Source organism: Antechinus flavipes, chromosome 4 (genome assembly GCF_016432865.1).
Source record: "Antechinus flavipes isolate AdamAnt ecotype Samford, QLD, Australia chromosome 4, AdamAnt_v2, whole genome shotgun sequence".
In the NCBI taxonomy this organism is placed as follows: domain Eukaryota; kingdom Metazoa; phylum Chordata; class Mammalia; order Dasyuromorphia; family Dasyuridae; genus Antechinus; species Antechinus flavipes.
In genome coordinates, this window is record NC_067401.1 from 422,233,982 (window position 1) to 422,257,433 (window position 23,452).

The 23,452-nt window shown below is 35.8% G+C and overlaps 1 protein-coding gene across 2 annotated transcripts in view; it reads right to left on the minus strand.

The window, feature by feature from the left end:
- Positions 1-23,452, minus strand: part of RABGAP1L (RAB GTPase activating protein 1 like) — a 689,556-nt gene that overhangs the window by 539,668 nt on the left and 126,436 nt on the right. For both annotated transcript variants that reach the window (XM_051998907.1, XM_051998908.1), the window contains exon 11: positions 10,000-10,141. In XM_051998907.1, coding sequence (XP_051854867.1) covers positions 10,000-10,141 — 142 coding nt within the window. The remainder of the gene's footprint in view (positions 1-9,999; positions 10,142-23,452) is intronic.

Below are 23,452 nucleotides of genomic sequence, written 5' to 3' on the forward strand. Positions count from 1 at the left end.
TAGCTATAATGAAAAGTAATTCAAACTAGGCCCCAAAAGGAACTAAACTGTGCATACCTTTTGATTCCACAGATGACCTAAAAAGAGCTTTTTCTTTAAAAAAAAATAATAGAGCTCAAGTATACAAAAATATTTGTAGCAGTTCATTTTGTGATGTTAATTAAAGTGCTCATCAACTGGAGAATAGCTAAACAAGTTATGGTTTTTGAAAGGAGTGAAATAAATTTATCTATAAGAAATGATGAAAGGAATGGCTTCTCAGAAACCTGCTAAAATTTGCTTGAATTTAAGCAAGATCAGAATTAGAAGAATAATTTACACAATAATAACATTATAAAAAGAAAACAATTTCTAATCATATACATCGACTACCAATCATAATTCCAGAGGATCAGCAATTATCTCTCTAAGAGGGAAACAATCAATTTGGGGATTTGCTTCATTTTAATATGTGAATTTGTCACAGAGCTTTATTTCTCTTTTCTACATTGATATTGTACATAATTAACTTTTCATCTGCCCCAAGAAAAATATAAGACAAATTAACTTTATTATGCTTTTAAATGGTCTAAAATATGCTTTTATACTAAGAAACATACTATTTCATACTTCTATGCATTCCAAAAAAATGCTAATGTGTAATTGGCATCATGATTGATAAGTGATCAATTATTTAAAGGGCCATCAAATGAATAGGACATCAGACAGAAAAGGGGAGAACAGAGAGAGGAGAGAAGACACAGAAGAGAGAGAAAGAGAAGGGACACATGGAGAGAGAGAGAGAGAGAGAGAGAGAGAGAGAGGGAGGGAGGAAGAAAAAAATAGAGAACCCTTTTTAAAATCATTGATTCATAAGGAGAATTTAAGATACATGAAGCTAAGATATTTGAAACTTCATTTAATATCTACAAATTAAATCCTTGCATAATCATCTCCAGGAGATAGATAGATAGATAGATAGATAGATAGATATATGAAGACTGCAATATAGCAACAGGTCCCTAATACAGGATGCACAGGAGGTGAAATTAGAATAGTAAAATCTTATACAAAAAGAACTCTGTGGTTCTTTTATCTCACTCCCTCTCTGCTATACTTAGCACTGTTTTTGGATGAAGGCTGCCATACACAAGTACAGGCTGAGGATTGGGATAAGTACTTTTGTGTTGGCCAATTTCAAGGCCAAACTGTGCTGGATTCAGTCTTTTCAACATATGAGTGCTTCCACTGAAAGAATGCTAAACAAAAAACATTTTCCCCTACTAGATGATTAAATGGTACACCTGTTTTTGAAGCATGCAAAATTTTCTCCCCTTCCATTTTTCTTACTTGCTGAAATGGATATTTTAAAAGTAATATAACTACAACAAGCATCTCTTTATTACCTAGATTTACATAAACATTTGAAATTAGTCAAGACAAAAAAATATATTGTAGATGAAGAAATATCCTATAGCCATTCCATATAACAGACTTAATACTCAGCAGACAAGCTCCTTTTTCTTTCTAACAGGTTTTCTCTATGTCCTTTTTATTTGCAAATGGAGAACTGTCATTAGTAAATCTGTTACCATAGTAAAAGATTGTTTCTAAGTGCCAACTTGCTCTAGGAAAAGGGGCTATGAAATAATTTGATTTGGAGTTGATGTTTTCGCTATACAATTAAATGAGAGGGGAAATAATGGGCTAATAAAGTCAATTTAATTTATTTGATTTTATTCCTAAAGATCCTAAAGATGATCAATCGGATTAATTCCAAATTAAATTAATTATGGGCAGTTATGAAGTACAGTGGGTAGAAAAATGGACCGGGAGTCTAGAAGTCTCCCCATCTTGAGTTCAATCTAGCCTCAGACACTTACTGGGTGTGTGACTTGATTCTGTGTATCTTGGTTTCTCACTTATAAAACAGACTGGAGAAGTAAGTAGCAAACCACTCCAGTATCTTTGCCAAGAAAACCCCAAATAGGGCCACAAAGAATCAGACATGACTGAAATGAATGAACAATAGTAAAAAACCAATTGGGAGAAGGGAGAGGAGCTGCGTTTCAGTTACCTAACAATTTATCAATTTGGACTTTGTCAAAACCAAGCCATCTGTCTTCAATGACAACACATCTACCATCTGGCACCTACACATCTAGAGTTATTCAAGTGAAGAGGCTACTCTTGCCACATATGTTCCAAATGACTAGATAGATGTATAAGAGATATAAAATCAACATCAGAAAATCACTGCATGAAATTCATTTAAAACTATACAAAGAACAATACATTTTTCAATGGCAGAAACAATTCAGGCTATCTGAAATACATATATAATTACCATGTGTTTATTCTGATAGTCTTCAGTTTTATGCATTTGGACCTTCTGCTATATCCATTTGAAATCTGTACACAGAAAGCCTCACTCATTTCACTTTAGACCTCTCCTAGAAAACTGATAATTCAGTCATCTTAAATCTTGATCCCTTTTTAGGCAAATTACAGGCTGAATTAAAGAGAGCTGTTACCAAGGCAAGACAATTTAGAATGACTTGAACTTCCACTTTTGCTTTGACAGGCAAATTGTTAAAAATAATTAAATAAAAGAATGCTGTGATTCCCCCCACAGCAGGGAAACATTTATATGCCACCTACGACTCTGACTTTTGATGTTTGAGTTGACAGAAACATCAATTACAGAACTAATAATAAAATGTATTGAAAATGCATGAAAGCCTGATCTATAAAAGAAAAGAAACTCTTAAGCACTACTCTGTGATTTTTGTACCTTTCATACAGGTGATGGCTAAGAGACTTTCAAAAGACAAGCTGACATTTTGAGTAGTGACAGAACCAAAATCTGTTGTTAAGAATGGAAGAAAAATTTGCAGAAAAACAGACATCTTGGATTACTTGTTCTTACTGATTACATATATTCACAGAATGAGAAATATTTGTTTTCAGCATTTTGTGATGAATTCTAGAAATCTAAGTTATCTTTGCTTTTCCTTAATATCCTACAGAGACTAAAGTCAATTTTCTTTTAGGGAAACAAAGGTAAAATAGAAGAGAAGAGAGCAAAAAAGGGAAGTAGGAAGGGCAACTGTAGGGGACATAAAAATTCTTCCTTTATGTTAAGTATTAAGGCTTGTGCCAATCAATAGTGTGACTATGTCCAAGTTATCTAACTTCTGATTTCTTTTTGCTTTTTAAAATGGACCTGATGCAGATTTACTCAGAATGTAGTTTTCTCAATTTTTTAAGGCCATAAATTAAACTCCTAATCATCATGGGTTGCCATCTTTTAGTTTTGTAATCCCAATGCAAAGGTAGCACAGTGGTTTTCATATAAGTCATGCAAATACTGGCTGGATGTTGAATCAAAGGCAATTCACATTGCCTAAATTTGCTCTTCTTGCTTCTGTCTCGAGGTTCACTCTACGCACTATCCACTATAAAGATCCTATTCTACTCTGAATCTATGATCCAGGAATCCCATTCTCCCCAAGACCTGAATTCAGACGTCCTAGTTCATAACTACCGGTTCCCTAGATTAGGAGGCTGTGATGAATGCCAGTCAGGAATGGGATTTGGTCTGCTGGGCACTGAACTAGTCTCGGGATAGCAGCAATGTCATACGTGCAACCTAATTATAATCTCACTACCTTGTATAGAGATGGGGCCCATCTATGCCCTGCTGTAATTACATCTCCTTTCACAGAGGTAACCCAGAAAGTCAAACTTGCTTCTGAAAACAAAGCCAACAGGGAGGACCAGAGAGAAGGAGAAGAAGGAAAATAAAAGTAGAGAAGCCAACTCCTTGAATGGAGAGAGTCAGGGCAGCGAGCACTATGGAGATGGAGAACTGGCCTTTATAAGAAAAGGAAAAAAATCTTGCCCTAACTCGTGGAGATCTGGAAAAAACAATGATAAGTCTGGGTCCATAATTAGACCAATAATCACTGACAGATTTTCTTGGCGCAAGATTAAGCACAGCAGAAAAGCAGGTTTCAAAAATCAATTACTTACAGAACAAGCTTTACAAATCACAAAGGTTCTAGAACTTGATGTGGCAGGATGTGGCAAGAAATCAATTTTTCACCAAGTCTACCTTGTGAAAATATATTTACATACCAGTCACACTAATATTAATTCCAAAGAAGCAAAAGAATATTGAAAATAAAATAGAGAAGTCTCAGCTCCGGTCTAAAACAGATCAAAAGCCACAAGGCCCTGTAACCCCAGCATGCAAAATTACGTGAGTAACAGTTTTCAATATCTAAAATTTCCTTCCCCCTCCCACAAAGTTCCTGTTCCTTTGCCTTCAAAAAAAATTGATTTTCAATAAATGTTCCAGCATACAAATATTTTGGCAATTAAAGAGAAAAGGAACAAGGGAAAGGGAGGTTGTTCTGCCACGCGGAGTTTCAACATGTTTATGATCTTAAGCATGTAATCTAAGCAGCTATGTAGGGCAGTGGATGGAGCACTGGGCCTAGCAACAGGAAGGTCCGAGTTTGAATGCGTCCTTGGGCATTTACTAACTGTGTGACTGTAGGCAATCCACTGCATTTCTGTCTAACTCAGTTTCCTCAACAGTAAAAAGATCATAATAACAGCACCTACTTCCCAAAGTGATTGTGAGGATCAAATATTATTTAAAATATTGAAATATTTAAAGCACTTAACAAAGGCCTGACATAAAGCAGATGCCATAGAAAGTGGAATTATCAACATTGTTGTTAACTGGATCGTACAGAAATCAACTTGCTATTTAAAAGTCTATGCTCTAATCTTTCTGATAGTGGAGGCTGTTGCTTCATCAGTGTGGTGGTAACTAAAAGTTGTGGTGGCTGAGGCAATTACTTAAAATAATAAAACAAAAAGATTTGCTCCCCCCCCAAAAAAAAGTCTATGCTCACAAAGATGAAACTCAATAGCAGTTTCTATACAACTCCATTAAGATCATTTTCCAGACAACAAATATTAAAGAAAGTAAATTTCTTCTCTCTCTGACTCATGTCACAGTAATTACTCTGGGGGCTTGAATGGCCCTTTCAATATGTATACAAAACAATCTTCAGTCAGTCTGTTATAATCAGCTTGAAATAAACATCAGCTTAAAGAAATGGTATACTTCCAGAAAATGGTTTTTAAGAGACAATATAGCATAATGAATGAAGTACTGGATTTGAAAGATAATAGGTTTAAATCTTACCTAAGACATTTTGTGAGAGTTTTTGATGGGAGTTGAGTTTTTTCATTAATAAAATGAGGTTCTGCTGTTGTTCAGTCGTGTCTCTCTGTGAGCCCATTTGGGATTTTCTTTGCAAAGTTTCCTTTGGGTGGTTTGTCATTTCCTTCTCTAGCTTATTTTACAGGTGAGGAAACTGAAGCAGGTGAGGTTAAGTGACTTGCCCAGTCACAGTTAATGAAGCTGCATTTGAACTAATGAAGACGAATCTTCCTAATCCCAGACCCAGCACCCTAAACACTATGGCGCTCCCTAGCAATCCCAGCAATCAGAGGATAATCAGAGTAAATCTGATGCCATAGGACTCTGAAAGAATCAAAAAAGAGAAAACATATAAAGCACACTAAAAACCTTAGGGTACTAAACAAATGTGAGCAATATTCATCATCATTATTTCTGTTCATCTTCAGGCATTAAATACTGATCTTGAAAATAAGACTTATCACAGTAATTTATGACAAATTTTTTTAATCCAATTAACTCTTACTCTCAGAGTTTAAGACTTTAAGAAGAGTTAATACTCTTCTAATTTTAGTTGTACTGAGTTTATCTATAGAAATTTTTTTTTAATTTTATGTAATCAAAATTATCCATTTTATCTATTTTGACCTTATCTATTCTTTGGTCATGAAGTCTTCCTCCGTAACTCGAAAAAGAAATTTCTTGTGGCTCAAATATGTTTAAAACATAAGCCTACTGATGATGGCTACCTTTGGTGATGATAATTTATATCCTCCTGATAAAACGCATACTTCCATAAAGGCAAAAGAGTAAAAGATATAATGATAACCTCTCCACAAAATCTCTTGCTAATAAAAAGAAATAAAAGACAATCAAGTTTCCTCTCTTCTTCATTTCCAGAAGAAATGACAAGTATTGAAATGGCCAAAAGTCAAACAATATAAAGACTAAGCAGCCAAAGACACAGATAATCTGTCCCTAGAATAATCAGTAGGTCAAAGATTTTTAAACTGTAATTTCCATGAATTCAAATCAAGAAATAAAGGGGGGGGGGAATGCAAGAGGAAATATTTTGAATAAACTTTTCTTAGGCTAAAATTGTTGTTATTCTTTTTTTTGCTTTTAAAATGTTTTAGTTGACAATACTGAATTGTTTTAATATTACTCAGAATCATGCCAAGGAGTTAATATTCACATTTTGTAATAAGCCTGTTGAAAATAGCAGTAATTGTTTACTATCAATGACCAGAAAAAGGAATAGAAAGGAAAGGAGAAAAAAGAGGGACACAAAGAGAGGGGAATGGGAAAGAGAGGAAAAGGAAGAGGAGGAGAAGAAAGAAAGCTAATGAGCAAAGTTTAGATAATGTGACAAAGGCTTCAAACAAAGTATTTAAGACAGACTGTGAGCTCTGTGAGAGTAGAGATTGTTTTTTTTTTTTCTTTCTTTATATCTCCAATGCTCAGCTATGTATCTGGCATGTAGTGAGTACATAATAAATGTTTACTGACTGATACTTGTATTGTTGATGTGTATTATTTATATGTAGATATTTGTGTGTGCATGTATTTTTTCAAACACATAACAAGAATCTATACCACATAAAAAAATCATGGTAGGATTTTTCATTGCCTTGCTTTCCAATCAAATTCAAATTTTACATAGCACCAAGGTTCAATGTAGAAAATGTAAATGACTCAAAATGAAAGAACACAGAATTAATGCCAATTGCAGCAAATTTGTAGTTAACTTAAAGATTTACACAAAGGTTCTGGTTATTTAGTTAAAAAAAAAAGGGGGGGGGGGATCCTGGGAAGATGATCAAGTAGATTGGTAAATTTCAAGCTCTCCCATTTACCCTCAGGGCGAACATAAGATAGAGAAAATCAAGAAGATTTGGAGCAGAATGGGGGTCCTCTAGATATAAACGAAGAATTGAAGAAAAATCTGGGGATTAACCTGTCAGAAGTACAAACACCTCCCAGCTAGCTCAACAGAAATACCAAGTGGAGTCCCCTCAGGCTAGCTGGGTATGGCCCAAATCTTAGCAGGAACCAGAGATTTTCACCTACTGGGATTTGAGTCTGAGAAGACTGATGGAACCTTGGCAGATCAGGAATGCCACGTCCAGCCATGCTCCCGAGCCAGGGCCCTGGGAAGCAGCACCTAGTGAGTGCAGAAGCAATGGGGTAAGGACGCTGCTGGCTGTGGGCTCTTTGAGGAAGGGGAACTCTTGATTTGGGGATCCTGGTATGAGGGGAAAGCTTGAATCACCACCTCCTTTCCCCACAATTTGAGGTGTTTACACTAATACATATTATGGGAACAGGGAAGACCAGGGTTCATCTTCAGAGACACTTTAGTTTAAAAAAAAACAAACAAACAAAAAAAACCTTTTACCCCAAAGAGAAATGGTTCCCCACCCACAAAGAATTTATAGAAGAATTCAAAATCAAATGAGAAACACTGAGGAAAAACTAAGAAATAAAAACAAAAACAAAAACCATCCAAGAAGAACAAGATTATTTTTAAAAAGTTAACTAACTAAAAAAGGAGGTACAGATTCTCAAAGGTGAAAATAATTCTTTGAAAATTAGAACTACTCAAGGAAAAGTCAGTAAAGCTATGAAAGACCAAGAAATAACAAAACAGATTATAGAGAATAAGAAATAAGAATGTGAAACATCTTATTAAAAACAACAACAACAACAATAGATCTGGAAAATGGATCAAGAAGAGAAAATATAAGAATAATTGGAGTGCCAAAAAGTTGTAACCAAAAACAGAACCCTGACACAATAATGCAGGAAATAATCCAAGAAAATTGTCCTGAAGTGACAGAATATAAGGAGAAAATAGAAATAGGAAAAAAAATCCACCAATTACCACCTCAAAGAGATCCTTTGTGGAAAACACAAAGGAATATTACTGTTAAATTTCAAAATTCTCAAAGAGAATATTTTGCAAGAAACAGAAAAAAAAATCCAAATACACTGGAGCTACAGTTAAAATGGTACAAGATTTATCAGCAGCTACAATAAAAGACCACAGGTCCTGGAATCATAATTACCAACAATCAAAAGAACTAGGCTTGCAGCCAAAAATCTCATATCCAGCTAAATTATCTATAATTTTGAATGAGAAAAAAACGGACATTTAACAAACCTGCAGATTTTCAAGACTTTCTATCAACCAAAACTGAACTTAACAGAAAATTTAACATATACAAGTCAATATCAAAGATCAATTTTAAGAAATTCAACATAAACAAACTGTTTAAAAATGAACAAAGTGATTTTTTAACATGGAAAATGTATATGTTTAACATTCAAATCAACAATAAGGTAGTTCAAAAGAAAGATTAGCAGAATTAAGGTAAAAATAGTAATCATGTTATACAAACGAGGTGCAGAGAAAGAACAGAGAGGCATTAGAGGGGGGAGGAAAGCTCATAGTTCTGAAAATCTACTCATATTGGGAATAGGTTCAATAGGCAACACTACATATATACCACTAAGAGTATAGTACTCTCCAAAATCAATAAAGAAAAAAGGAGGCAGGGATAGGCAGCTGGAAAAGCAAAATGTGAGGAAAGAAGACAAGAAAGAGAAGTTAAGTAACAGCAAGGCAAGTTATGGAGCAGAATTTAATTAAAGAGACAGCAGGAGTAGGAAAAACATGACGGTGTATATGGGATATATGTAAGTGTAAGAAAGAGAGAGAGAGAGAGAGAGAGAGACAGAGAGAAAGAGAGAGAGAGAGAGAAAGAGTGTGTGTGTGTGTGTGTATCTACATACATGTAGACATAAATATATCTTTTCTTAATTGTAGCTTGTTTGGAGTAACTGGGGGGGGGAGCAGTGTAAGGGGAGCAAAGAATAAAATAAATAAGGTGCACAGCAGAGAACCAAAGAACAATTTACAAGAAGGTAAAAAAAAATGGACATTCATGAATATAATTTCTTCTAATATGCATAATATTTTTTATTTGGTAATTTGTTATTATATATTTTGAATCCTCCCTGATGTTCTCCTGGGCACATGACAATGTTTTCTTTTGTTTTGCTTTATTTTGTTTTGTATTCCTTTTATTTTTCTTACTCAGTTTTTTCAAATAAAATAATTTTTTAAAAAATAAATAAAATAGAAAGGAGCTCAAGAAAACAGCCGTTTCACAAAGAAAAATACACAAGAATCCTAAAATGTTTTATTCAGTCATGACCATATATAAGGTCAGGAAAGAAAATTTTAAAATGAAGAAAGAACTTTAATCTTTTAACGTAAAAAAGATGATTCAAGGATATTATTATAATCCAGTATACTTCAAAGAGTACAGGGTACCATACCAAAGGCTGGGAGGAAAGGAAGATTACATGGAATTTCTCTAAGCTTGTTGATATGTGTCTTCAACAGAACAGATACCAAGATTGTAAATGGAGAGTAGCCAGTGATGCTGCTGTGAAGATTTTGAAATCAGTACCAAGGAAAATCAAAATTAAATAATAACAAACATGAAGATATGCAGATGTCACTTCTAAAAACACTTCAGAGAATTATTCTTACTGAACTTTATCTGTCGCTTCAATTACTTTTTCAATGAAGTATAACAAGCAACAAAAACAGCGAAATGATGCCGACAAATATCCAAACACCTAACAACTCTAACCTGAAGTACTGAGCAACTGAGAAGTGAAATGATTTGCTCCTGCTTCCGAGGACAAGAAATGGACCCAGCCTAGGATAACTCCAAGAAAAAAAGAGGACGAATCAATTTCCTCGCTGTGCAATCTTTCATCCTTACCTTCTTCTGGCTCATCCTCCTGAGACGACATTGGACCCCCAGCACTAGTTGGAGTGACTGGCTCTTCCTTCTCAGACGCTCTCTGGAGAGTAACTACTTCATAGATGGCATCCCCAGCACTGGCATGGGCTCTTCCCTCAGACTGAAAACATATTAAGTATTTCTCAATATTAGAAACATCAAGTACATACAGAAATATACTCAACAGTTCATTCAAAAGAGCTCAATCAAGGCATGGCACAAAGTATGTGATCTGAAGTTTGGTTTAAGGACAAGTAGCCTCAATGTAATGAAAGAAAAATAGTTTAATTTTTGGAAGGCATTATTTGAAATTAGTTTGGTTCTGTCACTTAATAGTTAAGTGACCTTGGGCAAGACTCAGTTTATTTGTCATAATATCATAAGATTTTATCAGCATCATTATTTTTATTATCATAGTTATTATTAGTTAGCATTTATGTAGTGTTTTAAGTTTTGAAAAACCCTTATAAATATTACTTCATTTGATTCTCACAACAACCTCAGAAGATAGATGACATTATTATTCCCCTTTTACAGATATGGAAATTGGGACAGGAAAAGATTCTATGACTTGCAATGAGGCATACAACCTAGAAAAGGTCAGAGGCCAGATTGGAATTCAGGTCTTCCTGACTCCAAATCCATCATGTTATCTAGATGATTTAGAGCTGAAAGAGTTAAAATTATCTAATTTATCTAAATTATCTAATCTAACATCCAAATTTTATGGATAAGAAAACAAGACCCAAGGTTTCACTACAGCACAAGATCTTAAAATGGAAATCACACACCCTAAGAAGCCCATAGATATGGACTGCTGAGGGGTCATGAAATAGAATGAGAGGAAATTTCCATCTTTATTTTCAATAAACTTTGATATTTAGTATCTCTTAATTACAAAAGTAGGAAGTAGTCATTAAACTGAGGAGTCCATAGTCTTTAATAGACTACCAAACAAGTCCATTTTAGAAAGAAACATTTAGAAACCTTGCACTAAAGAGTCAAGTGAGAAAGACAGAGAACCACAAAAGCCCAGAATCGGAGTCAGGAAGGCCCACAGAGGTCAGGCACTCCACTACTCCCACCAAGCAGCCATGCAGCCTCTTCAGGGCTGCCCATTACACTTTCAGACAAACAGCCATTAAGTCTAGTGCCTGCTCCTAACTCAGCCCAGCAGTCACAAACAGAGCACGGCTGATCCATCTTCTTCATGAGAAACCTTCAACAAAACAAGGAGAGACTGAGAGGTCCTCCCCGAGTCTTCTTCAAGCTAAGCATCCCTAGTTCCCTTGGCTGATCCTCACATGACGCTGGCTCAAGGCTCTTCACTAAACTGGATGCCCTCCTCTGGACATTCTCTGGGGTCCCCAGAACTGTATAGAATTATCCAAATGTGACCTGATAAAGGCAGACCCTTGCTAAAACAGCTTAAGGCAGCAGCTGAGAACTATATTAGCTTTTTTGGCTGCCATATCAAAATAAAGTTTCAGTCCTCTACAACACACCTAGATCTTTTTCAGAACTATTTTCTAACTATCTTTCCTCCACCTAATACCTCAGAGATTGAGCTTTTTTTATCCAAATACAAGATTTTACATTTGTCCCTAGGGTTGAATGCATATCAAGTCACAGGTGTAAAAAGCAAAAATTTTATGAAGTAAAATTTATGTTTAATAGATCCATTTTGTTCAATCTCATAAGGAAAAAAAATTCAATTTTATATCAACCAGTAGGTATTTATTGAGTGTTTAGTAATTGCTAAGCATTGTGCTAGGAATGAGAAGCTAAAAGACAAGGCAATATAACTCACATCACAACCCTGTCTCTGAAGGTTAAAACTTTCTGTGGGTGTTATTTTATTTCAGAATGACAATCTGAATAAAAAATTGAGTGTAATATATATCTCTTTTCACCTCAGTATTATACCAAACAAGAACAAAATGGTCAAGTCCTTCAAAATTATCATGGAACAAAAACATACACTGAAATAACATTTTGAATCTTCAAGTTGAAATCAATCCAATATTTATTGACTAGTAGTCCAGTTGGAAGCAAGAAAACAGAGATCTTACTTAATGAGATGAACTGTCCTCATCAAGATCATTACAGGGATCTGGCTATTCATGGCTAATTAGAATAATGAATTCACTCTGGTTTCTACTACCATCTATTACAAAAACTACAAGTACCATTCAATTAAGCAATGTGAATAATAGATGTCAAAACTATTTAAGAATCTGCAATTAAAATAAGCCCAACAAACCAGTGAGAATAGTTTTATAGACAGAGTATCATCAGGGAAAAAAAAGTGACACATTAACTATGAGTGACCAAGTACTGGTAAAGTATAGGTGTGCCAAGTTTGAAAAGTGCCTCTCTCGTAGGCCACGGTTCTCCTCACACCTCCTTGTAGCCTGGAGAAAACAAGACCCAGGACTATGGCAACTGCCCTAGTTATAGCATTCTATACATGACCCCCACCTTAAGACTCCTAGCCCCTAGTGTCTTATTTTAGGCTTTGGGTCTTCATTTCTCTGAACTGAAATATGCCATGATAAAGTTCCACTGTTTTAATAGGATCGACTTATTGGAATCTTCTGAGATGGGTCTCACAGGAACTGATTGGGGAAACAGTCATCAAAACAAAACAAAAAACAAGACAAGACAAAGCAAAAACCTTACAGAGTTGTAGTCAATGTGCATATTATTTTTAGGTTTTTTATCATATTATTTCATAAAAATCTGTATTTTTCTACAGTTTTTAATTTGTCAGATATAAAATTTAAATGAGATAAATGCATAGAAGACTGTGATGTATAACATTTTTTAAAAAATGATCTGGACTTAAAAAGACCTGAGTTCAAATGTAGATTCTGACACATTTATCTGTATCAGCAAATTATTTCACTTATGTTTGCCTCAGATTCCTCAAATGTAAAGTGGATATGACAACAGCCCCCCCCCTTCTCAGTGTTATAAGGACCACACAAGAATCTCAAAGCAATTAGCAAAAAGCCTCACACATAACTGTCAGTAGGGAAGAGGAGGAGGAAAAGGAAGAAGAAAAGGAAGAACAAAGAGAGGAGGAGGAAGAGAAAGAGGAAGGTTATAAAAAAGACACCACCTCTTTGGCTCTAAGTTCCTTCTTTACAAAGTGGAAGGGGTGGATAGGTGTCCTCTAGGCGTCCTCCTAACCCTGACTATATCCAGTTCACAAGCTCCTGTACAATGAGAGATGCAGCAGACAGCCTCGGATGAGCTCATGGCTTTCCATTTTAAAACAAGAACTTTTTTCTTTTTTGTATCTTGAACACATATTTATTTTAGGGATATACAGAAGGCACATGATATTTGTTGAGTAGAAATGTCTTTTTGTGCCTGGCATTCCAACAGCTAAACTTTATTACATAAAATTTCATATAAATGAACTTGGATCCTCCCCCTGTGTGTGGACAACTACCTTGGACAAGCCCTTTCACATCAATATTCTACTTAGAACCTTGGTGGATCCATTTCATCTACAGGCTTCTCCCTACTTGGTATTCTCCTGAGCTCATAGGTAACAAGTCTTGACCTTCTGCTCTTCTAATTCTTGTGTTTCAGAATGGCTGCTTACCCAAATGAAGACCCTGCAAAATTTCTAAGCTCCACCCACACTCTCATATCTGTGCCTAGTACCCAGCCTCCCCTACCATGATGCCCTACTGAACATGTATTTTGATTCATCAGATTTCTGTAATCTTCGATTTCTTCCTATCATATTCCTTTTAACTTCTAACACTTGGGGAAATCTGACTTATTCCTGAAAACAAACAAACAAACAAAAACAAGTCCATTCTCTGCCAACTCATTCCACAAAAAAGGCCATGAACATTCCTAACGCATTGTCATGTCCACCCCCTCTGACAGTTACTCCAAAATTATTCCTCCAGTGTTAATACCACTAGATTGATCAATCACCTATAGGTATATATCTGAATCCCTAGGACAGTCATCTACCAACCACATATTACTCACTCTCCTTCCTAAGTGACTTTAGTTCACAGACTTCCTCTCTACTCAAATCCTGCATTTATCTTCAGTATCTTCAATATTCACATTCAACATTCAAAGGTTGGCTTCTGAACTCAGAAATCCTCAACTTCTATGATCTCCACATGCACTCAAATATTAATGCTACACACTATATCATTCAAAAATTATCTAACATGAAGATCTTGAACTCAGATCTACCACTCTGATCATGAGGTTCTGGCTTTCTTCTCCTACTCACTCACTCATCCTAAATTCTCCACTGTGATTAACAATTCTTTCCCTATTTTTCAAGGCCACTAATGTGTTTTGGTCTTCATTCCTTAATCTTAGAATTAGGCAATTGTTGATGAGTAGGATGATCCTCCTCCTCCTCCTCCTCCTCCTCATCATCATCATCATCATCCTGACAACAATAACACTTTATAGTTATATGGCACTTTAAGATTTGCAAATCTCATTTTATCGTCACAATGAGACATGCTATTTTATTGTTTGGTTATTTCAATTGCATCTGACTCTTCATGACCCATTTGGGTTTTTCTTGGCAAAGATTTTTGAATCGTTTGCTGTAATGTTCTTCTCTAAAATATATTGTTCTCTGGGAGCAAGTTTCTGGGGGGCCTCTGGAGGCAGCCTTCATTTCAGTTCAGAGTAATAATCACCTCAAATGCAGCCAGGTATTAAAGTTCAAATCCTTTATTATCTCTTTCCAAGTTTTGCTTCCTTTCTTCCGGCCTGGTTAGCTTTCTGGAGGCTTCTCTCTCTCCTTGGTTCCAAGAGCTTAAGCTGCCTTCTCTGGCTTGTGAATCTCCTCAACTGAATCTTGGCTGAAGCTCAGAGCTTCTAGTGGGCTTCCATCTCTAGCTCCCTCTGAATCCAAAGGTTTGTGCTTCAGTCTCCAGCCAGCACAAAGGTGGAAGATGGAATGAAGCTGTCTCCTTCTCTGAGACCTTCTAATGGGCTTGTCCTCTAGTGGGCTTGTCCTCCTTGGCCCTGACAGGTCCTCCTTATATATGCTCTCTTAAAGGTGTAAATCTTGTGGAATTATAGTAAGTACTAAGTACATATAAATTAAGAGAATCATTATCTCATCAATTCCACTGACTTAGCACCTTGTAAGAATCCTAATATCTCCCCCTTTCTTTTGATTTAGAACATAGGTGATCATGACCTCCCTGACTTCTGAAAGAGGTGAGGACCCCAAAAAATGTGATCACACCTTCCCTGACTGTTCAAAAAAGAAATGAAAACACCATAAAAAGAAGGTGGTCACACCCTCCCTGACATCTCAGGAAGAGAGATGAAAACACCAAAGGAAATGGGAAATCAAATAAGATTAGCGGGTTTGTAAAGGGGCTCACTTGAAACAGGTATACATAAATCCATCAATATGGGAGGTATTACACATAATTACATAAGCACATAATTCATTACTTCATGTACCAGGAATCCAATAATTCCTGCAAGTTTTGAAATCCTGCAGTAGTCTCATCAACAATTTTTCATCTCAAAGAATCCAATGATTCCTGCTGGTTTTCAAGTCCTGCAACAGTCTCATCTTGTGTTAGGGAACCCAATGATTCCTGTAGGTTTTGTTCTTAGGTCTTCTTCTTTGTTTCCAAATTTTTCTCTTTTTCCGTCTCTCCCCAGGTGCTCATTGCCACTCATCTAATTCCTTCTCCATCTGTAGGAATACAAGCAAACCCTTTCTCACAAGCAGTTAACCTATCTAATTCCCTTCTGTTTACCACTTTCTAGATCTCTCCTCATCATCTGGCAATTACATTGGAGCTGCTCTCATTGGACACTGCCCTTCTGTTGGGTTAAAAAGCCTGTATTCTCCCCAACTGTAATCCCTTTCTGCCATCTGATTGCTTTTTGGATGACTGATCATGTAATCCCATTGTGCCATGTGATTGCTTTTTGGCTGATAGATCACACCAGAGTCCTGATTTTCTAAAGACTCTCTGGGTGTAAACTCAGCTGCCATCATGCCCCACCTGTCTTTTGTAAGATATCTTGGAGCTGGGCCCTGCCTCTCATTTCCCTGGGTCAATCTACATTCTGAAGCCCAGTGGAAGCCCTTGTGGCATTTTGGACATAGGGTTTTAGTCTTCTCTCACTGTCATCTCACTTTTATCTCTGTATCCACATTAAGCTCTCACATATCCTATTTTTCCACACTGAAAACATCAACGAGTTTCTCTAGAATTCCCTTGTCAAGAGGGACCCAGTCTTCCCATGTTCATTATAATCTGGGTATAATACGCATTTGTGCCCACTGTGGCACAGCGTCTTATGATCTCCTCTAAAGGAGCATCTTTGTGTTGTCCCTATAAAATTCTTCTGCAAACCTCATTGGCATTTTCCTTAGCCAGTTGTCTGATCATTATTCTTGTAGCTGCATTTTCTCCAATGGTTCTTGTGACAGCTGTTTGCAAACATCCCATAAAATCTGCAAAGGGTTCATTGGGATTTTGCTCTATTTTTGTGAAGGCTTTACCTTCATCTTTCCCTGAAAGGGAACCCCAAACTTTTATAGCAGCAGTAGCAATCTGTTCATAAACTGATGTGGGGTAATAAATCTGTGCTGAATTCTCTCCATACTGATCTTCACTGGCTAGGTGGTCAAAAGTGATTTGTACATTAACTCCTGTTTGCCTATTGCATCTGGCTTGAATCCTACATTGTAGTGTTCTCTTCTTTATAATATAATATATGATGGTTCTCTGTGAGAGCAGGTTTCCCAGGGAAGTTTTCTGGAGGCAGCCTTAGTATCAGTTCAGATCAATAATCATCTCAAATACAGCCAGCACAAAGGTGGAAGATGGAATGAATCTGATTCCGCCTCTGAGAGTGGGCTTATGGGCTTCTGTATCTCTCAGAGTGCTCTGTGTCTGACCCTGAGAGCTTCTTGCTTATATGAGCTCTCTAAAGGTGTGAACATAAGCATTGTTTCTATCAGTTCCACTTAGTACCTTGTTTCAAGTTCTGGCCCAAAACATCTCCTTGTAATCAATCATACTGAACCATGCTAAATTAGATAATTATTGTCTCTATCAACTCTAATGAGTTAACACTTTGTAAGGATTCCAACACTACATAATTCATGATACTCCAAAAGCCACAATAAGTTTTGTCCAGGTTCTAAACATGTCCTTGCTATGGATTTCCAATCACAAGGGGTTAAGATTTCATAAGCCAAATTATCTAGTAACATCTTAACATAAGACAATGTAGCCCCATAAAGAGTGCAACCTTTTTTCAAATCTTTGATTTTTTTCCAAATCAAAAGGAGTGTATCTTCTCCTTTGTTGACCTATAGAGTCAAGCTCTTCAATTACAGGGTATGCATTTATTAAATCAGATACATCCTGGTCTTCATTTTTTGCCTTAACCAATGCTTTTTGTAATCTTGTCATAGGCTACTTCATAGGTGGTCCTGAATGTGTTACTACCTCTCTCCTCCTCCTTCTCCCTCCACTCATGAAGGGTTAATTGAGGGAGGTAGGCCAGGGCATGGGGAATGACCTAATTTTTCCTACTCTTAAGTATCACACTCAAAATTGTACTTAACTCTATTCTTATCTGATTCTTCATCCTTTTCACTTAGCTTATCTGGATCCTCCTCCTCCTGCTCTTTCTTCTCATAACTTATATAATTTCCTAAAGCCAGGTGTATTAAATTGTATGTATTAAGTGTGTCTTTGGAAATTGAGTCAGTTCCATTTTCATTGTAGAATTGACATAGTTGTTCTCCTACTAATTTCCACTCATTTGGATCCAATTCTTTTTCCTTAGAAAACCAAGGAGATGTGTACTATATAGTTTCTAAAAGTTCACTGATCTGCTCCTAAATTATAATCAAACCTTGGCTTTTCATAAGTCTGACAATGCTCACTACACATTTTCCTTGAATTAGAAAAGAAGGCTGTTTTCTAAACATCTGTCCCATTTTGGCTGAAATAGTACTTTAGCCCTTAAACAAAGTTTCCTTGTCTGTTTTTGTACTCACCCTAATTTCTGGGTTGAGGAGACTTTTCCACTGAAGTCAGGATCAGGGACTTTTTCAATGAAATCAGAATCATGTCTGTCCCATGTTTGGGTGCCAAAATGTAATATTCTCTCTAAAATATAAAGCTCTCTCAGAGCAGGTTTCCTGGGGGGCTTCTGGGAGCAGCCTTAGTTTCAGTTAAGTGTAATCACCCCAAATGCAGCCAGGAATTAAAAAGTCCAAATATTTTATTTTCTCTTTTCAAGTCTTGTCTCTTCCTCCAGCTTGGTTAGTTTTCTGGAGGCTTATCTCTCTCCTTGGCTCCGAGAACTTAAGCTGCAGTCTCTGGCTTGTGAATCTCCTCAACTGAATCCTGGCTGAAGCTCAGAGCTTCTAGTGGGCTTCCATCTCTAGCTCCCTCCAAATCCAAAGGTTTGTGCTTCAGTCTTCAGGCAGCACAAAGGTGGAAGATGGAATGAATCTGTCTCCTCCTCTGAGACCTTCTAGTGGGCTTGTCCTCCTTGTCCCTGACAGCTCTTCCTTATATATGCTCTCTTAAAGGTGTGATTCTTGTGGAATCATTATCTCATCAATTCCACTGACTTAGCACCTTGTAAAAATCCTAACACTTTGCCATTTTACTGTTTAACTCATCTGACATGAAGAAACTGAGGTAAATAGGGTTGAGTGACTTGCCCAGGGTCACACAGTAAGGATCTAAAACCAGATTTGACTTAGAAGTGCTATTAATGCCCATTTCACAGATGAGGAAACTGCAGCTTAGAAATTAAATGATCCATACACGGCAAAACAGATTTTCCTGATTCTATATCCAGCATTCTACTTACTATGTCATGCTGCATATATACAAGTTCAGCAAGGCCTCAAATCCCTGAACCCCCAGCTCTCTTGCTCCTTATTCAACCCTGAGTCACTTCTATCAACCACCCTCTCTACTGTTATTCTAGAGACACTGATTGTTGCTGGAGAAAGCTACAGAATCTTACAAATTAGCTCCATGACAAATTAAACGAAGACCTTATCACTATCTTACCCCCTCTCTTCTCAAGCCCCTTACTTAACTTAAACTCCTCTTTCTCAAATGAACTCTCCTACGAGAGAGGTGCCTTCATCTCCCCCTTCACATGAAAAAGCTTCTCTTGATCCTCATGCATTCTCTACTCCCCCATAGTTTGTTCCATTCACACGGATCCCCAACTTTGGGAGTTTGCCCCATCGGTCATTGTTGGCTAATCATTCACTGCTTACCTAGAAACACACTCTCCTGTCTTGCCTACTTTTAAACAATGTTCTCTCCATACCATCATTTACTCAGGCAATTGGCCTAGACAGAATACTCTCCATTCTCACTGCCAAACTCCCAATAGTGCAACCTACACTATAAAGTCCTTAATACTTATTCATCTTTCAAATTCTTTGGTCTGGTATTCCTATCCCTGATTCTTTACTATTCAGCTTATTCTCATTTATTATAAATTAAATAGGGCTTTTCTCATTCCTTACCTACCCATCTCTTTCTGCATCATGTAATGTAACTACAATACTTCCTTCTTCTAACTCTCTTTCATTCCTTAGTTTACATGACCCTGCTCTCTCATGGTTCTCCTTCTCTCTATCTTAGTCTTTAGTGATGATCTGCCGTCATTAGCTGGCCTCTTAAGTGAGGGTATAGCCCAGGCTCTCTTTCTCCTTTCTCTATAATCTCTGGCTTGGCAATCTTACCCACATCTATGGTTCAATTATTACACTTGGCAGATAACTCCCAAATCTATAAATGCCTCTCTAATCCCTCTCAAGTTCCAGTCCTACATTTCCAGCTGGCTATTCCTCTGGGTGCTCAAAGATAACAAGTTCAAAACTAAATTAATCTTTCTCTAACTCTAGTCCCTCCATTCTGTTTCTCTTTTATCTGGTCTTGACCTACTTCCTTTCACTTGCTTTAAGTAAAATGGATTACCAGATGTTGCTCAAAGTCAACGCTCTTTTTTGCCATCCTCCATCTTTGGAATAAACTCCCTGATCATCTACGCCTTTCAGAATCCTCCTCTCTTCTTTCAAAGGCTCAGCCACTGACATTTCTGTCATAAAGCTTTTCCTGATGCCTTCAGTTCAAAAGTATTTTCTCCATCTGTCACTATCATAACATATAATATCACATGCCCCTCCTGCCCAATGGAATATAGACAATACAGATTATACCATTCTTTACATAGTAAAGTTTGCATAGTATCTTGCACCAAAATAGATATTACACAGAATTAACTTATATTTGTTCGATGAAATCTGCAACAACTGAAATTATATTCTTCCCAGAATTCCATTACTGTATTAGAGTTCTTCTCTGGAATATCTTAGCAGTACTAATAATAAAATGTTCTTTATCTTGAAGACTGTTGATATGTACTGGAAATATACCAACTTTCCTATTATGAACAATTGACTTCCAAATTAAGCTGCTAATGCTGTCTGTCATGTTGAACGTGATTGTTATAGAACTAAGTGTTGTAAGGCACTTTTTCCTTTACTACTGATAACGCCCTATGTTTATTACACCTCTAAATCCCATTATCTTAATTCTTTAGAGAGTATTTAAAAAATCAAGTTGTCCTTTGAGTAGTGCATCATCAGACTTCCCCAAAATAAGCAAAAGTGTAAGAACCACCCCCAGAAGGGCATTTCATTGCTTAAAATGATGCTGACTCAATTATAGCCTTGATAAGTAAGCCATTTTTTAACCAAAATCTTCAACTATAAGACTCATATAAAAACCACTTAAAATTCTTTTTCAAGATTTGTGTAATCCTTGTACACTCTTAAGAGTGAAACAACAATTAATAAGATATCACCTCAGAAAAGCTACATCATGGAGTACTTAATTTATAACAATTGTATTCTTCACGTTTCTAATCTTATTTTGAAATAACTTGGCCTATCATCTGGCTGTGTTCTAAAAATTTGGGTAAAAAGAGAAAAAAGAAAGAAAAAGAATAATCTACTACAGAGAAAAATGAAATTAAAAAATATTATGTTACTAGTCTTCCATCATTGTGACAAAAAAGGAGAATTTTTCATTTAATTTTAATTCAAAGGTATTTACAGCATCTCAAAAATTTAACTACAGAAATAGTTGAAAATTAAATTTATCCTGCAAAATAAAATTGCTGAGAAAAAATTCCATGTAAGCATATTTATTCCCTAGTCTTATACAAGCACAAGCCAAAATCAAGATACATCTTTGCAAAACAAATTAAAAATAAAAACAAGAAATTATCTTAAAAGCTTCTTTTCTTTTTTTTTTTTAATCTGGATGCTCAGAAACTGTAGCCTTCATATATACTACTAAATTTGAATAGTAGCCTTTCCCAAGTACACAGCTTACCACATTTCTTTTTTGGACACTGGTCAATTCACTGGGTTTTCTACTACTGATCTCCTCTGACAAAGGTGTCAAATATAGCCAATAGTAAGATATAGCCTGAACTAGATTAAAATAAGTAGGGAAATAGTTAATGAATTTTAAAATGCAATAGAATAGAAATAACATTACATCTATTAAGTCAATATCAGGCTCACAGGAATCCTTATAAATAGTTTAACCACTCCAATTTCTATGACAGAACGTGCTACAAGATCAAATTTAAAAAACAAACCAAGTCCTTATATCTAAAGATTAAATTCATCTTATGAGTTTTTTAAAGATTCTCTTTTACAATTTTTCAAGTGGAATAATCATCAGCTTTTGTGCAAAATATGGCATCTGATTTTTTTAAACCTGCTGCAAAATAGGGGGGAAAGTAGAGCTTTCTTAGAAAAACTTTGTGATTTTTCAAATGAAGTACAATTCAGTATTGTTCAGTCAGCCATTTACCTGTCATACTATGACACTGGCTGCTTTGTCTTCAGACAAGACCTAAAATCTAACCCCCACCTCAATTTTGATTTGATAGACATAGCATCAGCATATGATGTCCTAACAAGTCACACAACACACAAATGACAGAATTGAGTTTGAAGCACCTAATCCAAGTCATTATAAATTATATATATATGCTATAAAGATAATAAAATATATCATATATTATTATTATTATGATTATTGTTATTTTAATGGAATCAATTCAGAGAATATGAGTAATTATATAAGTGGGTTTTTACATTCCTCTCTTATCATTAGTCATTTTCTATTTATTCTTATAGAATTTTTCTACTACAATATACAATGTTTCTACTACAATGTTTCCATTATTTGCCAGAGGAATGTATAATTTCTGAAGATTTTTGCAGGAAGTGGACTGTAATATTGGCAATATTACTAGCAAATGCTGCTCCAGTAAGTAAATACAGAAAGTTTAAAAAACATGTAACCAAAGGACACTAAAGACTTGCCACCCAAAATGAACTCTATTTCCTGAGACACATAACAATAATGATGCTTATTATTGTTATTATTATTATTAATCATAAATAACATTTATGTAGTACTATAGATTCAAAAAGCATTTGATGATTGTTGTTTTATTTGATCTTAATAAAACAACTCTAAGAAATAGGTGCTGTTATAATCCACATTTCATTGACAAGGAAACTGAAATTTAAAGAGGTTACCTCTGATCACATAGCTACTAAGTATCTAAGACCAGATTTGAACCAACACTTGTGACCCCAAGTCCAACACTCAGGCTATATGGCACTTAGCCACCTTTCACCAAATGGGAGTTAGGACAAAAACAAATTCTTTAGAGTGTACAATAACCTAAACAAACACACAGTGGTACCTGAATTTGTATGCAGTGCTTTGTAGTCTACAGACCACCAGTAGCATATTGTACTATTGCTATTACTGGATTATAATAAAATGCCATATTTTAGACAGCTTACCATCAGCATTTCGACATAGTACTTCTCACAACACTCTGGATAACAGGGTACATGAAAACAACATTTTCAGTAATTAAAAAAAAAGTAATCAAAGTTCATAGGGTTGTATTAGAGTGGCTCTATCTAGTGCCATTGTAAGCTAAAGCAATGAATATTTGTAATAGAAATCCTATTTTTGGATTCTTCAGCTCCACTATAAAAATCCATTTGTGTTGACAACCAAAGCATAACATATTTGTCACAGCATGACATTCTCAAACTTTCATTTTCTTTTAGCTGTTATAAAAGTATGTTATATTTACTGTAAAAAAGAAAAAATTTAAGTCCACTCAAGTATAACCAAAAGAAAAAAGGCTTATTTTGCAAATGATATCTGACATTGCCTAAACACAGGGACAAAAAAAGTATTCAATTCTATACTACCTACACTACTTATTGCAAAATGGCCAAAAATATGTCTGACAGCACAAGCAAAAGCAGCAATATCAAAAGGACACAGCTAAT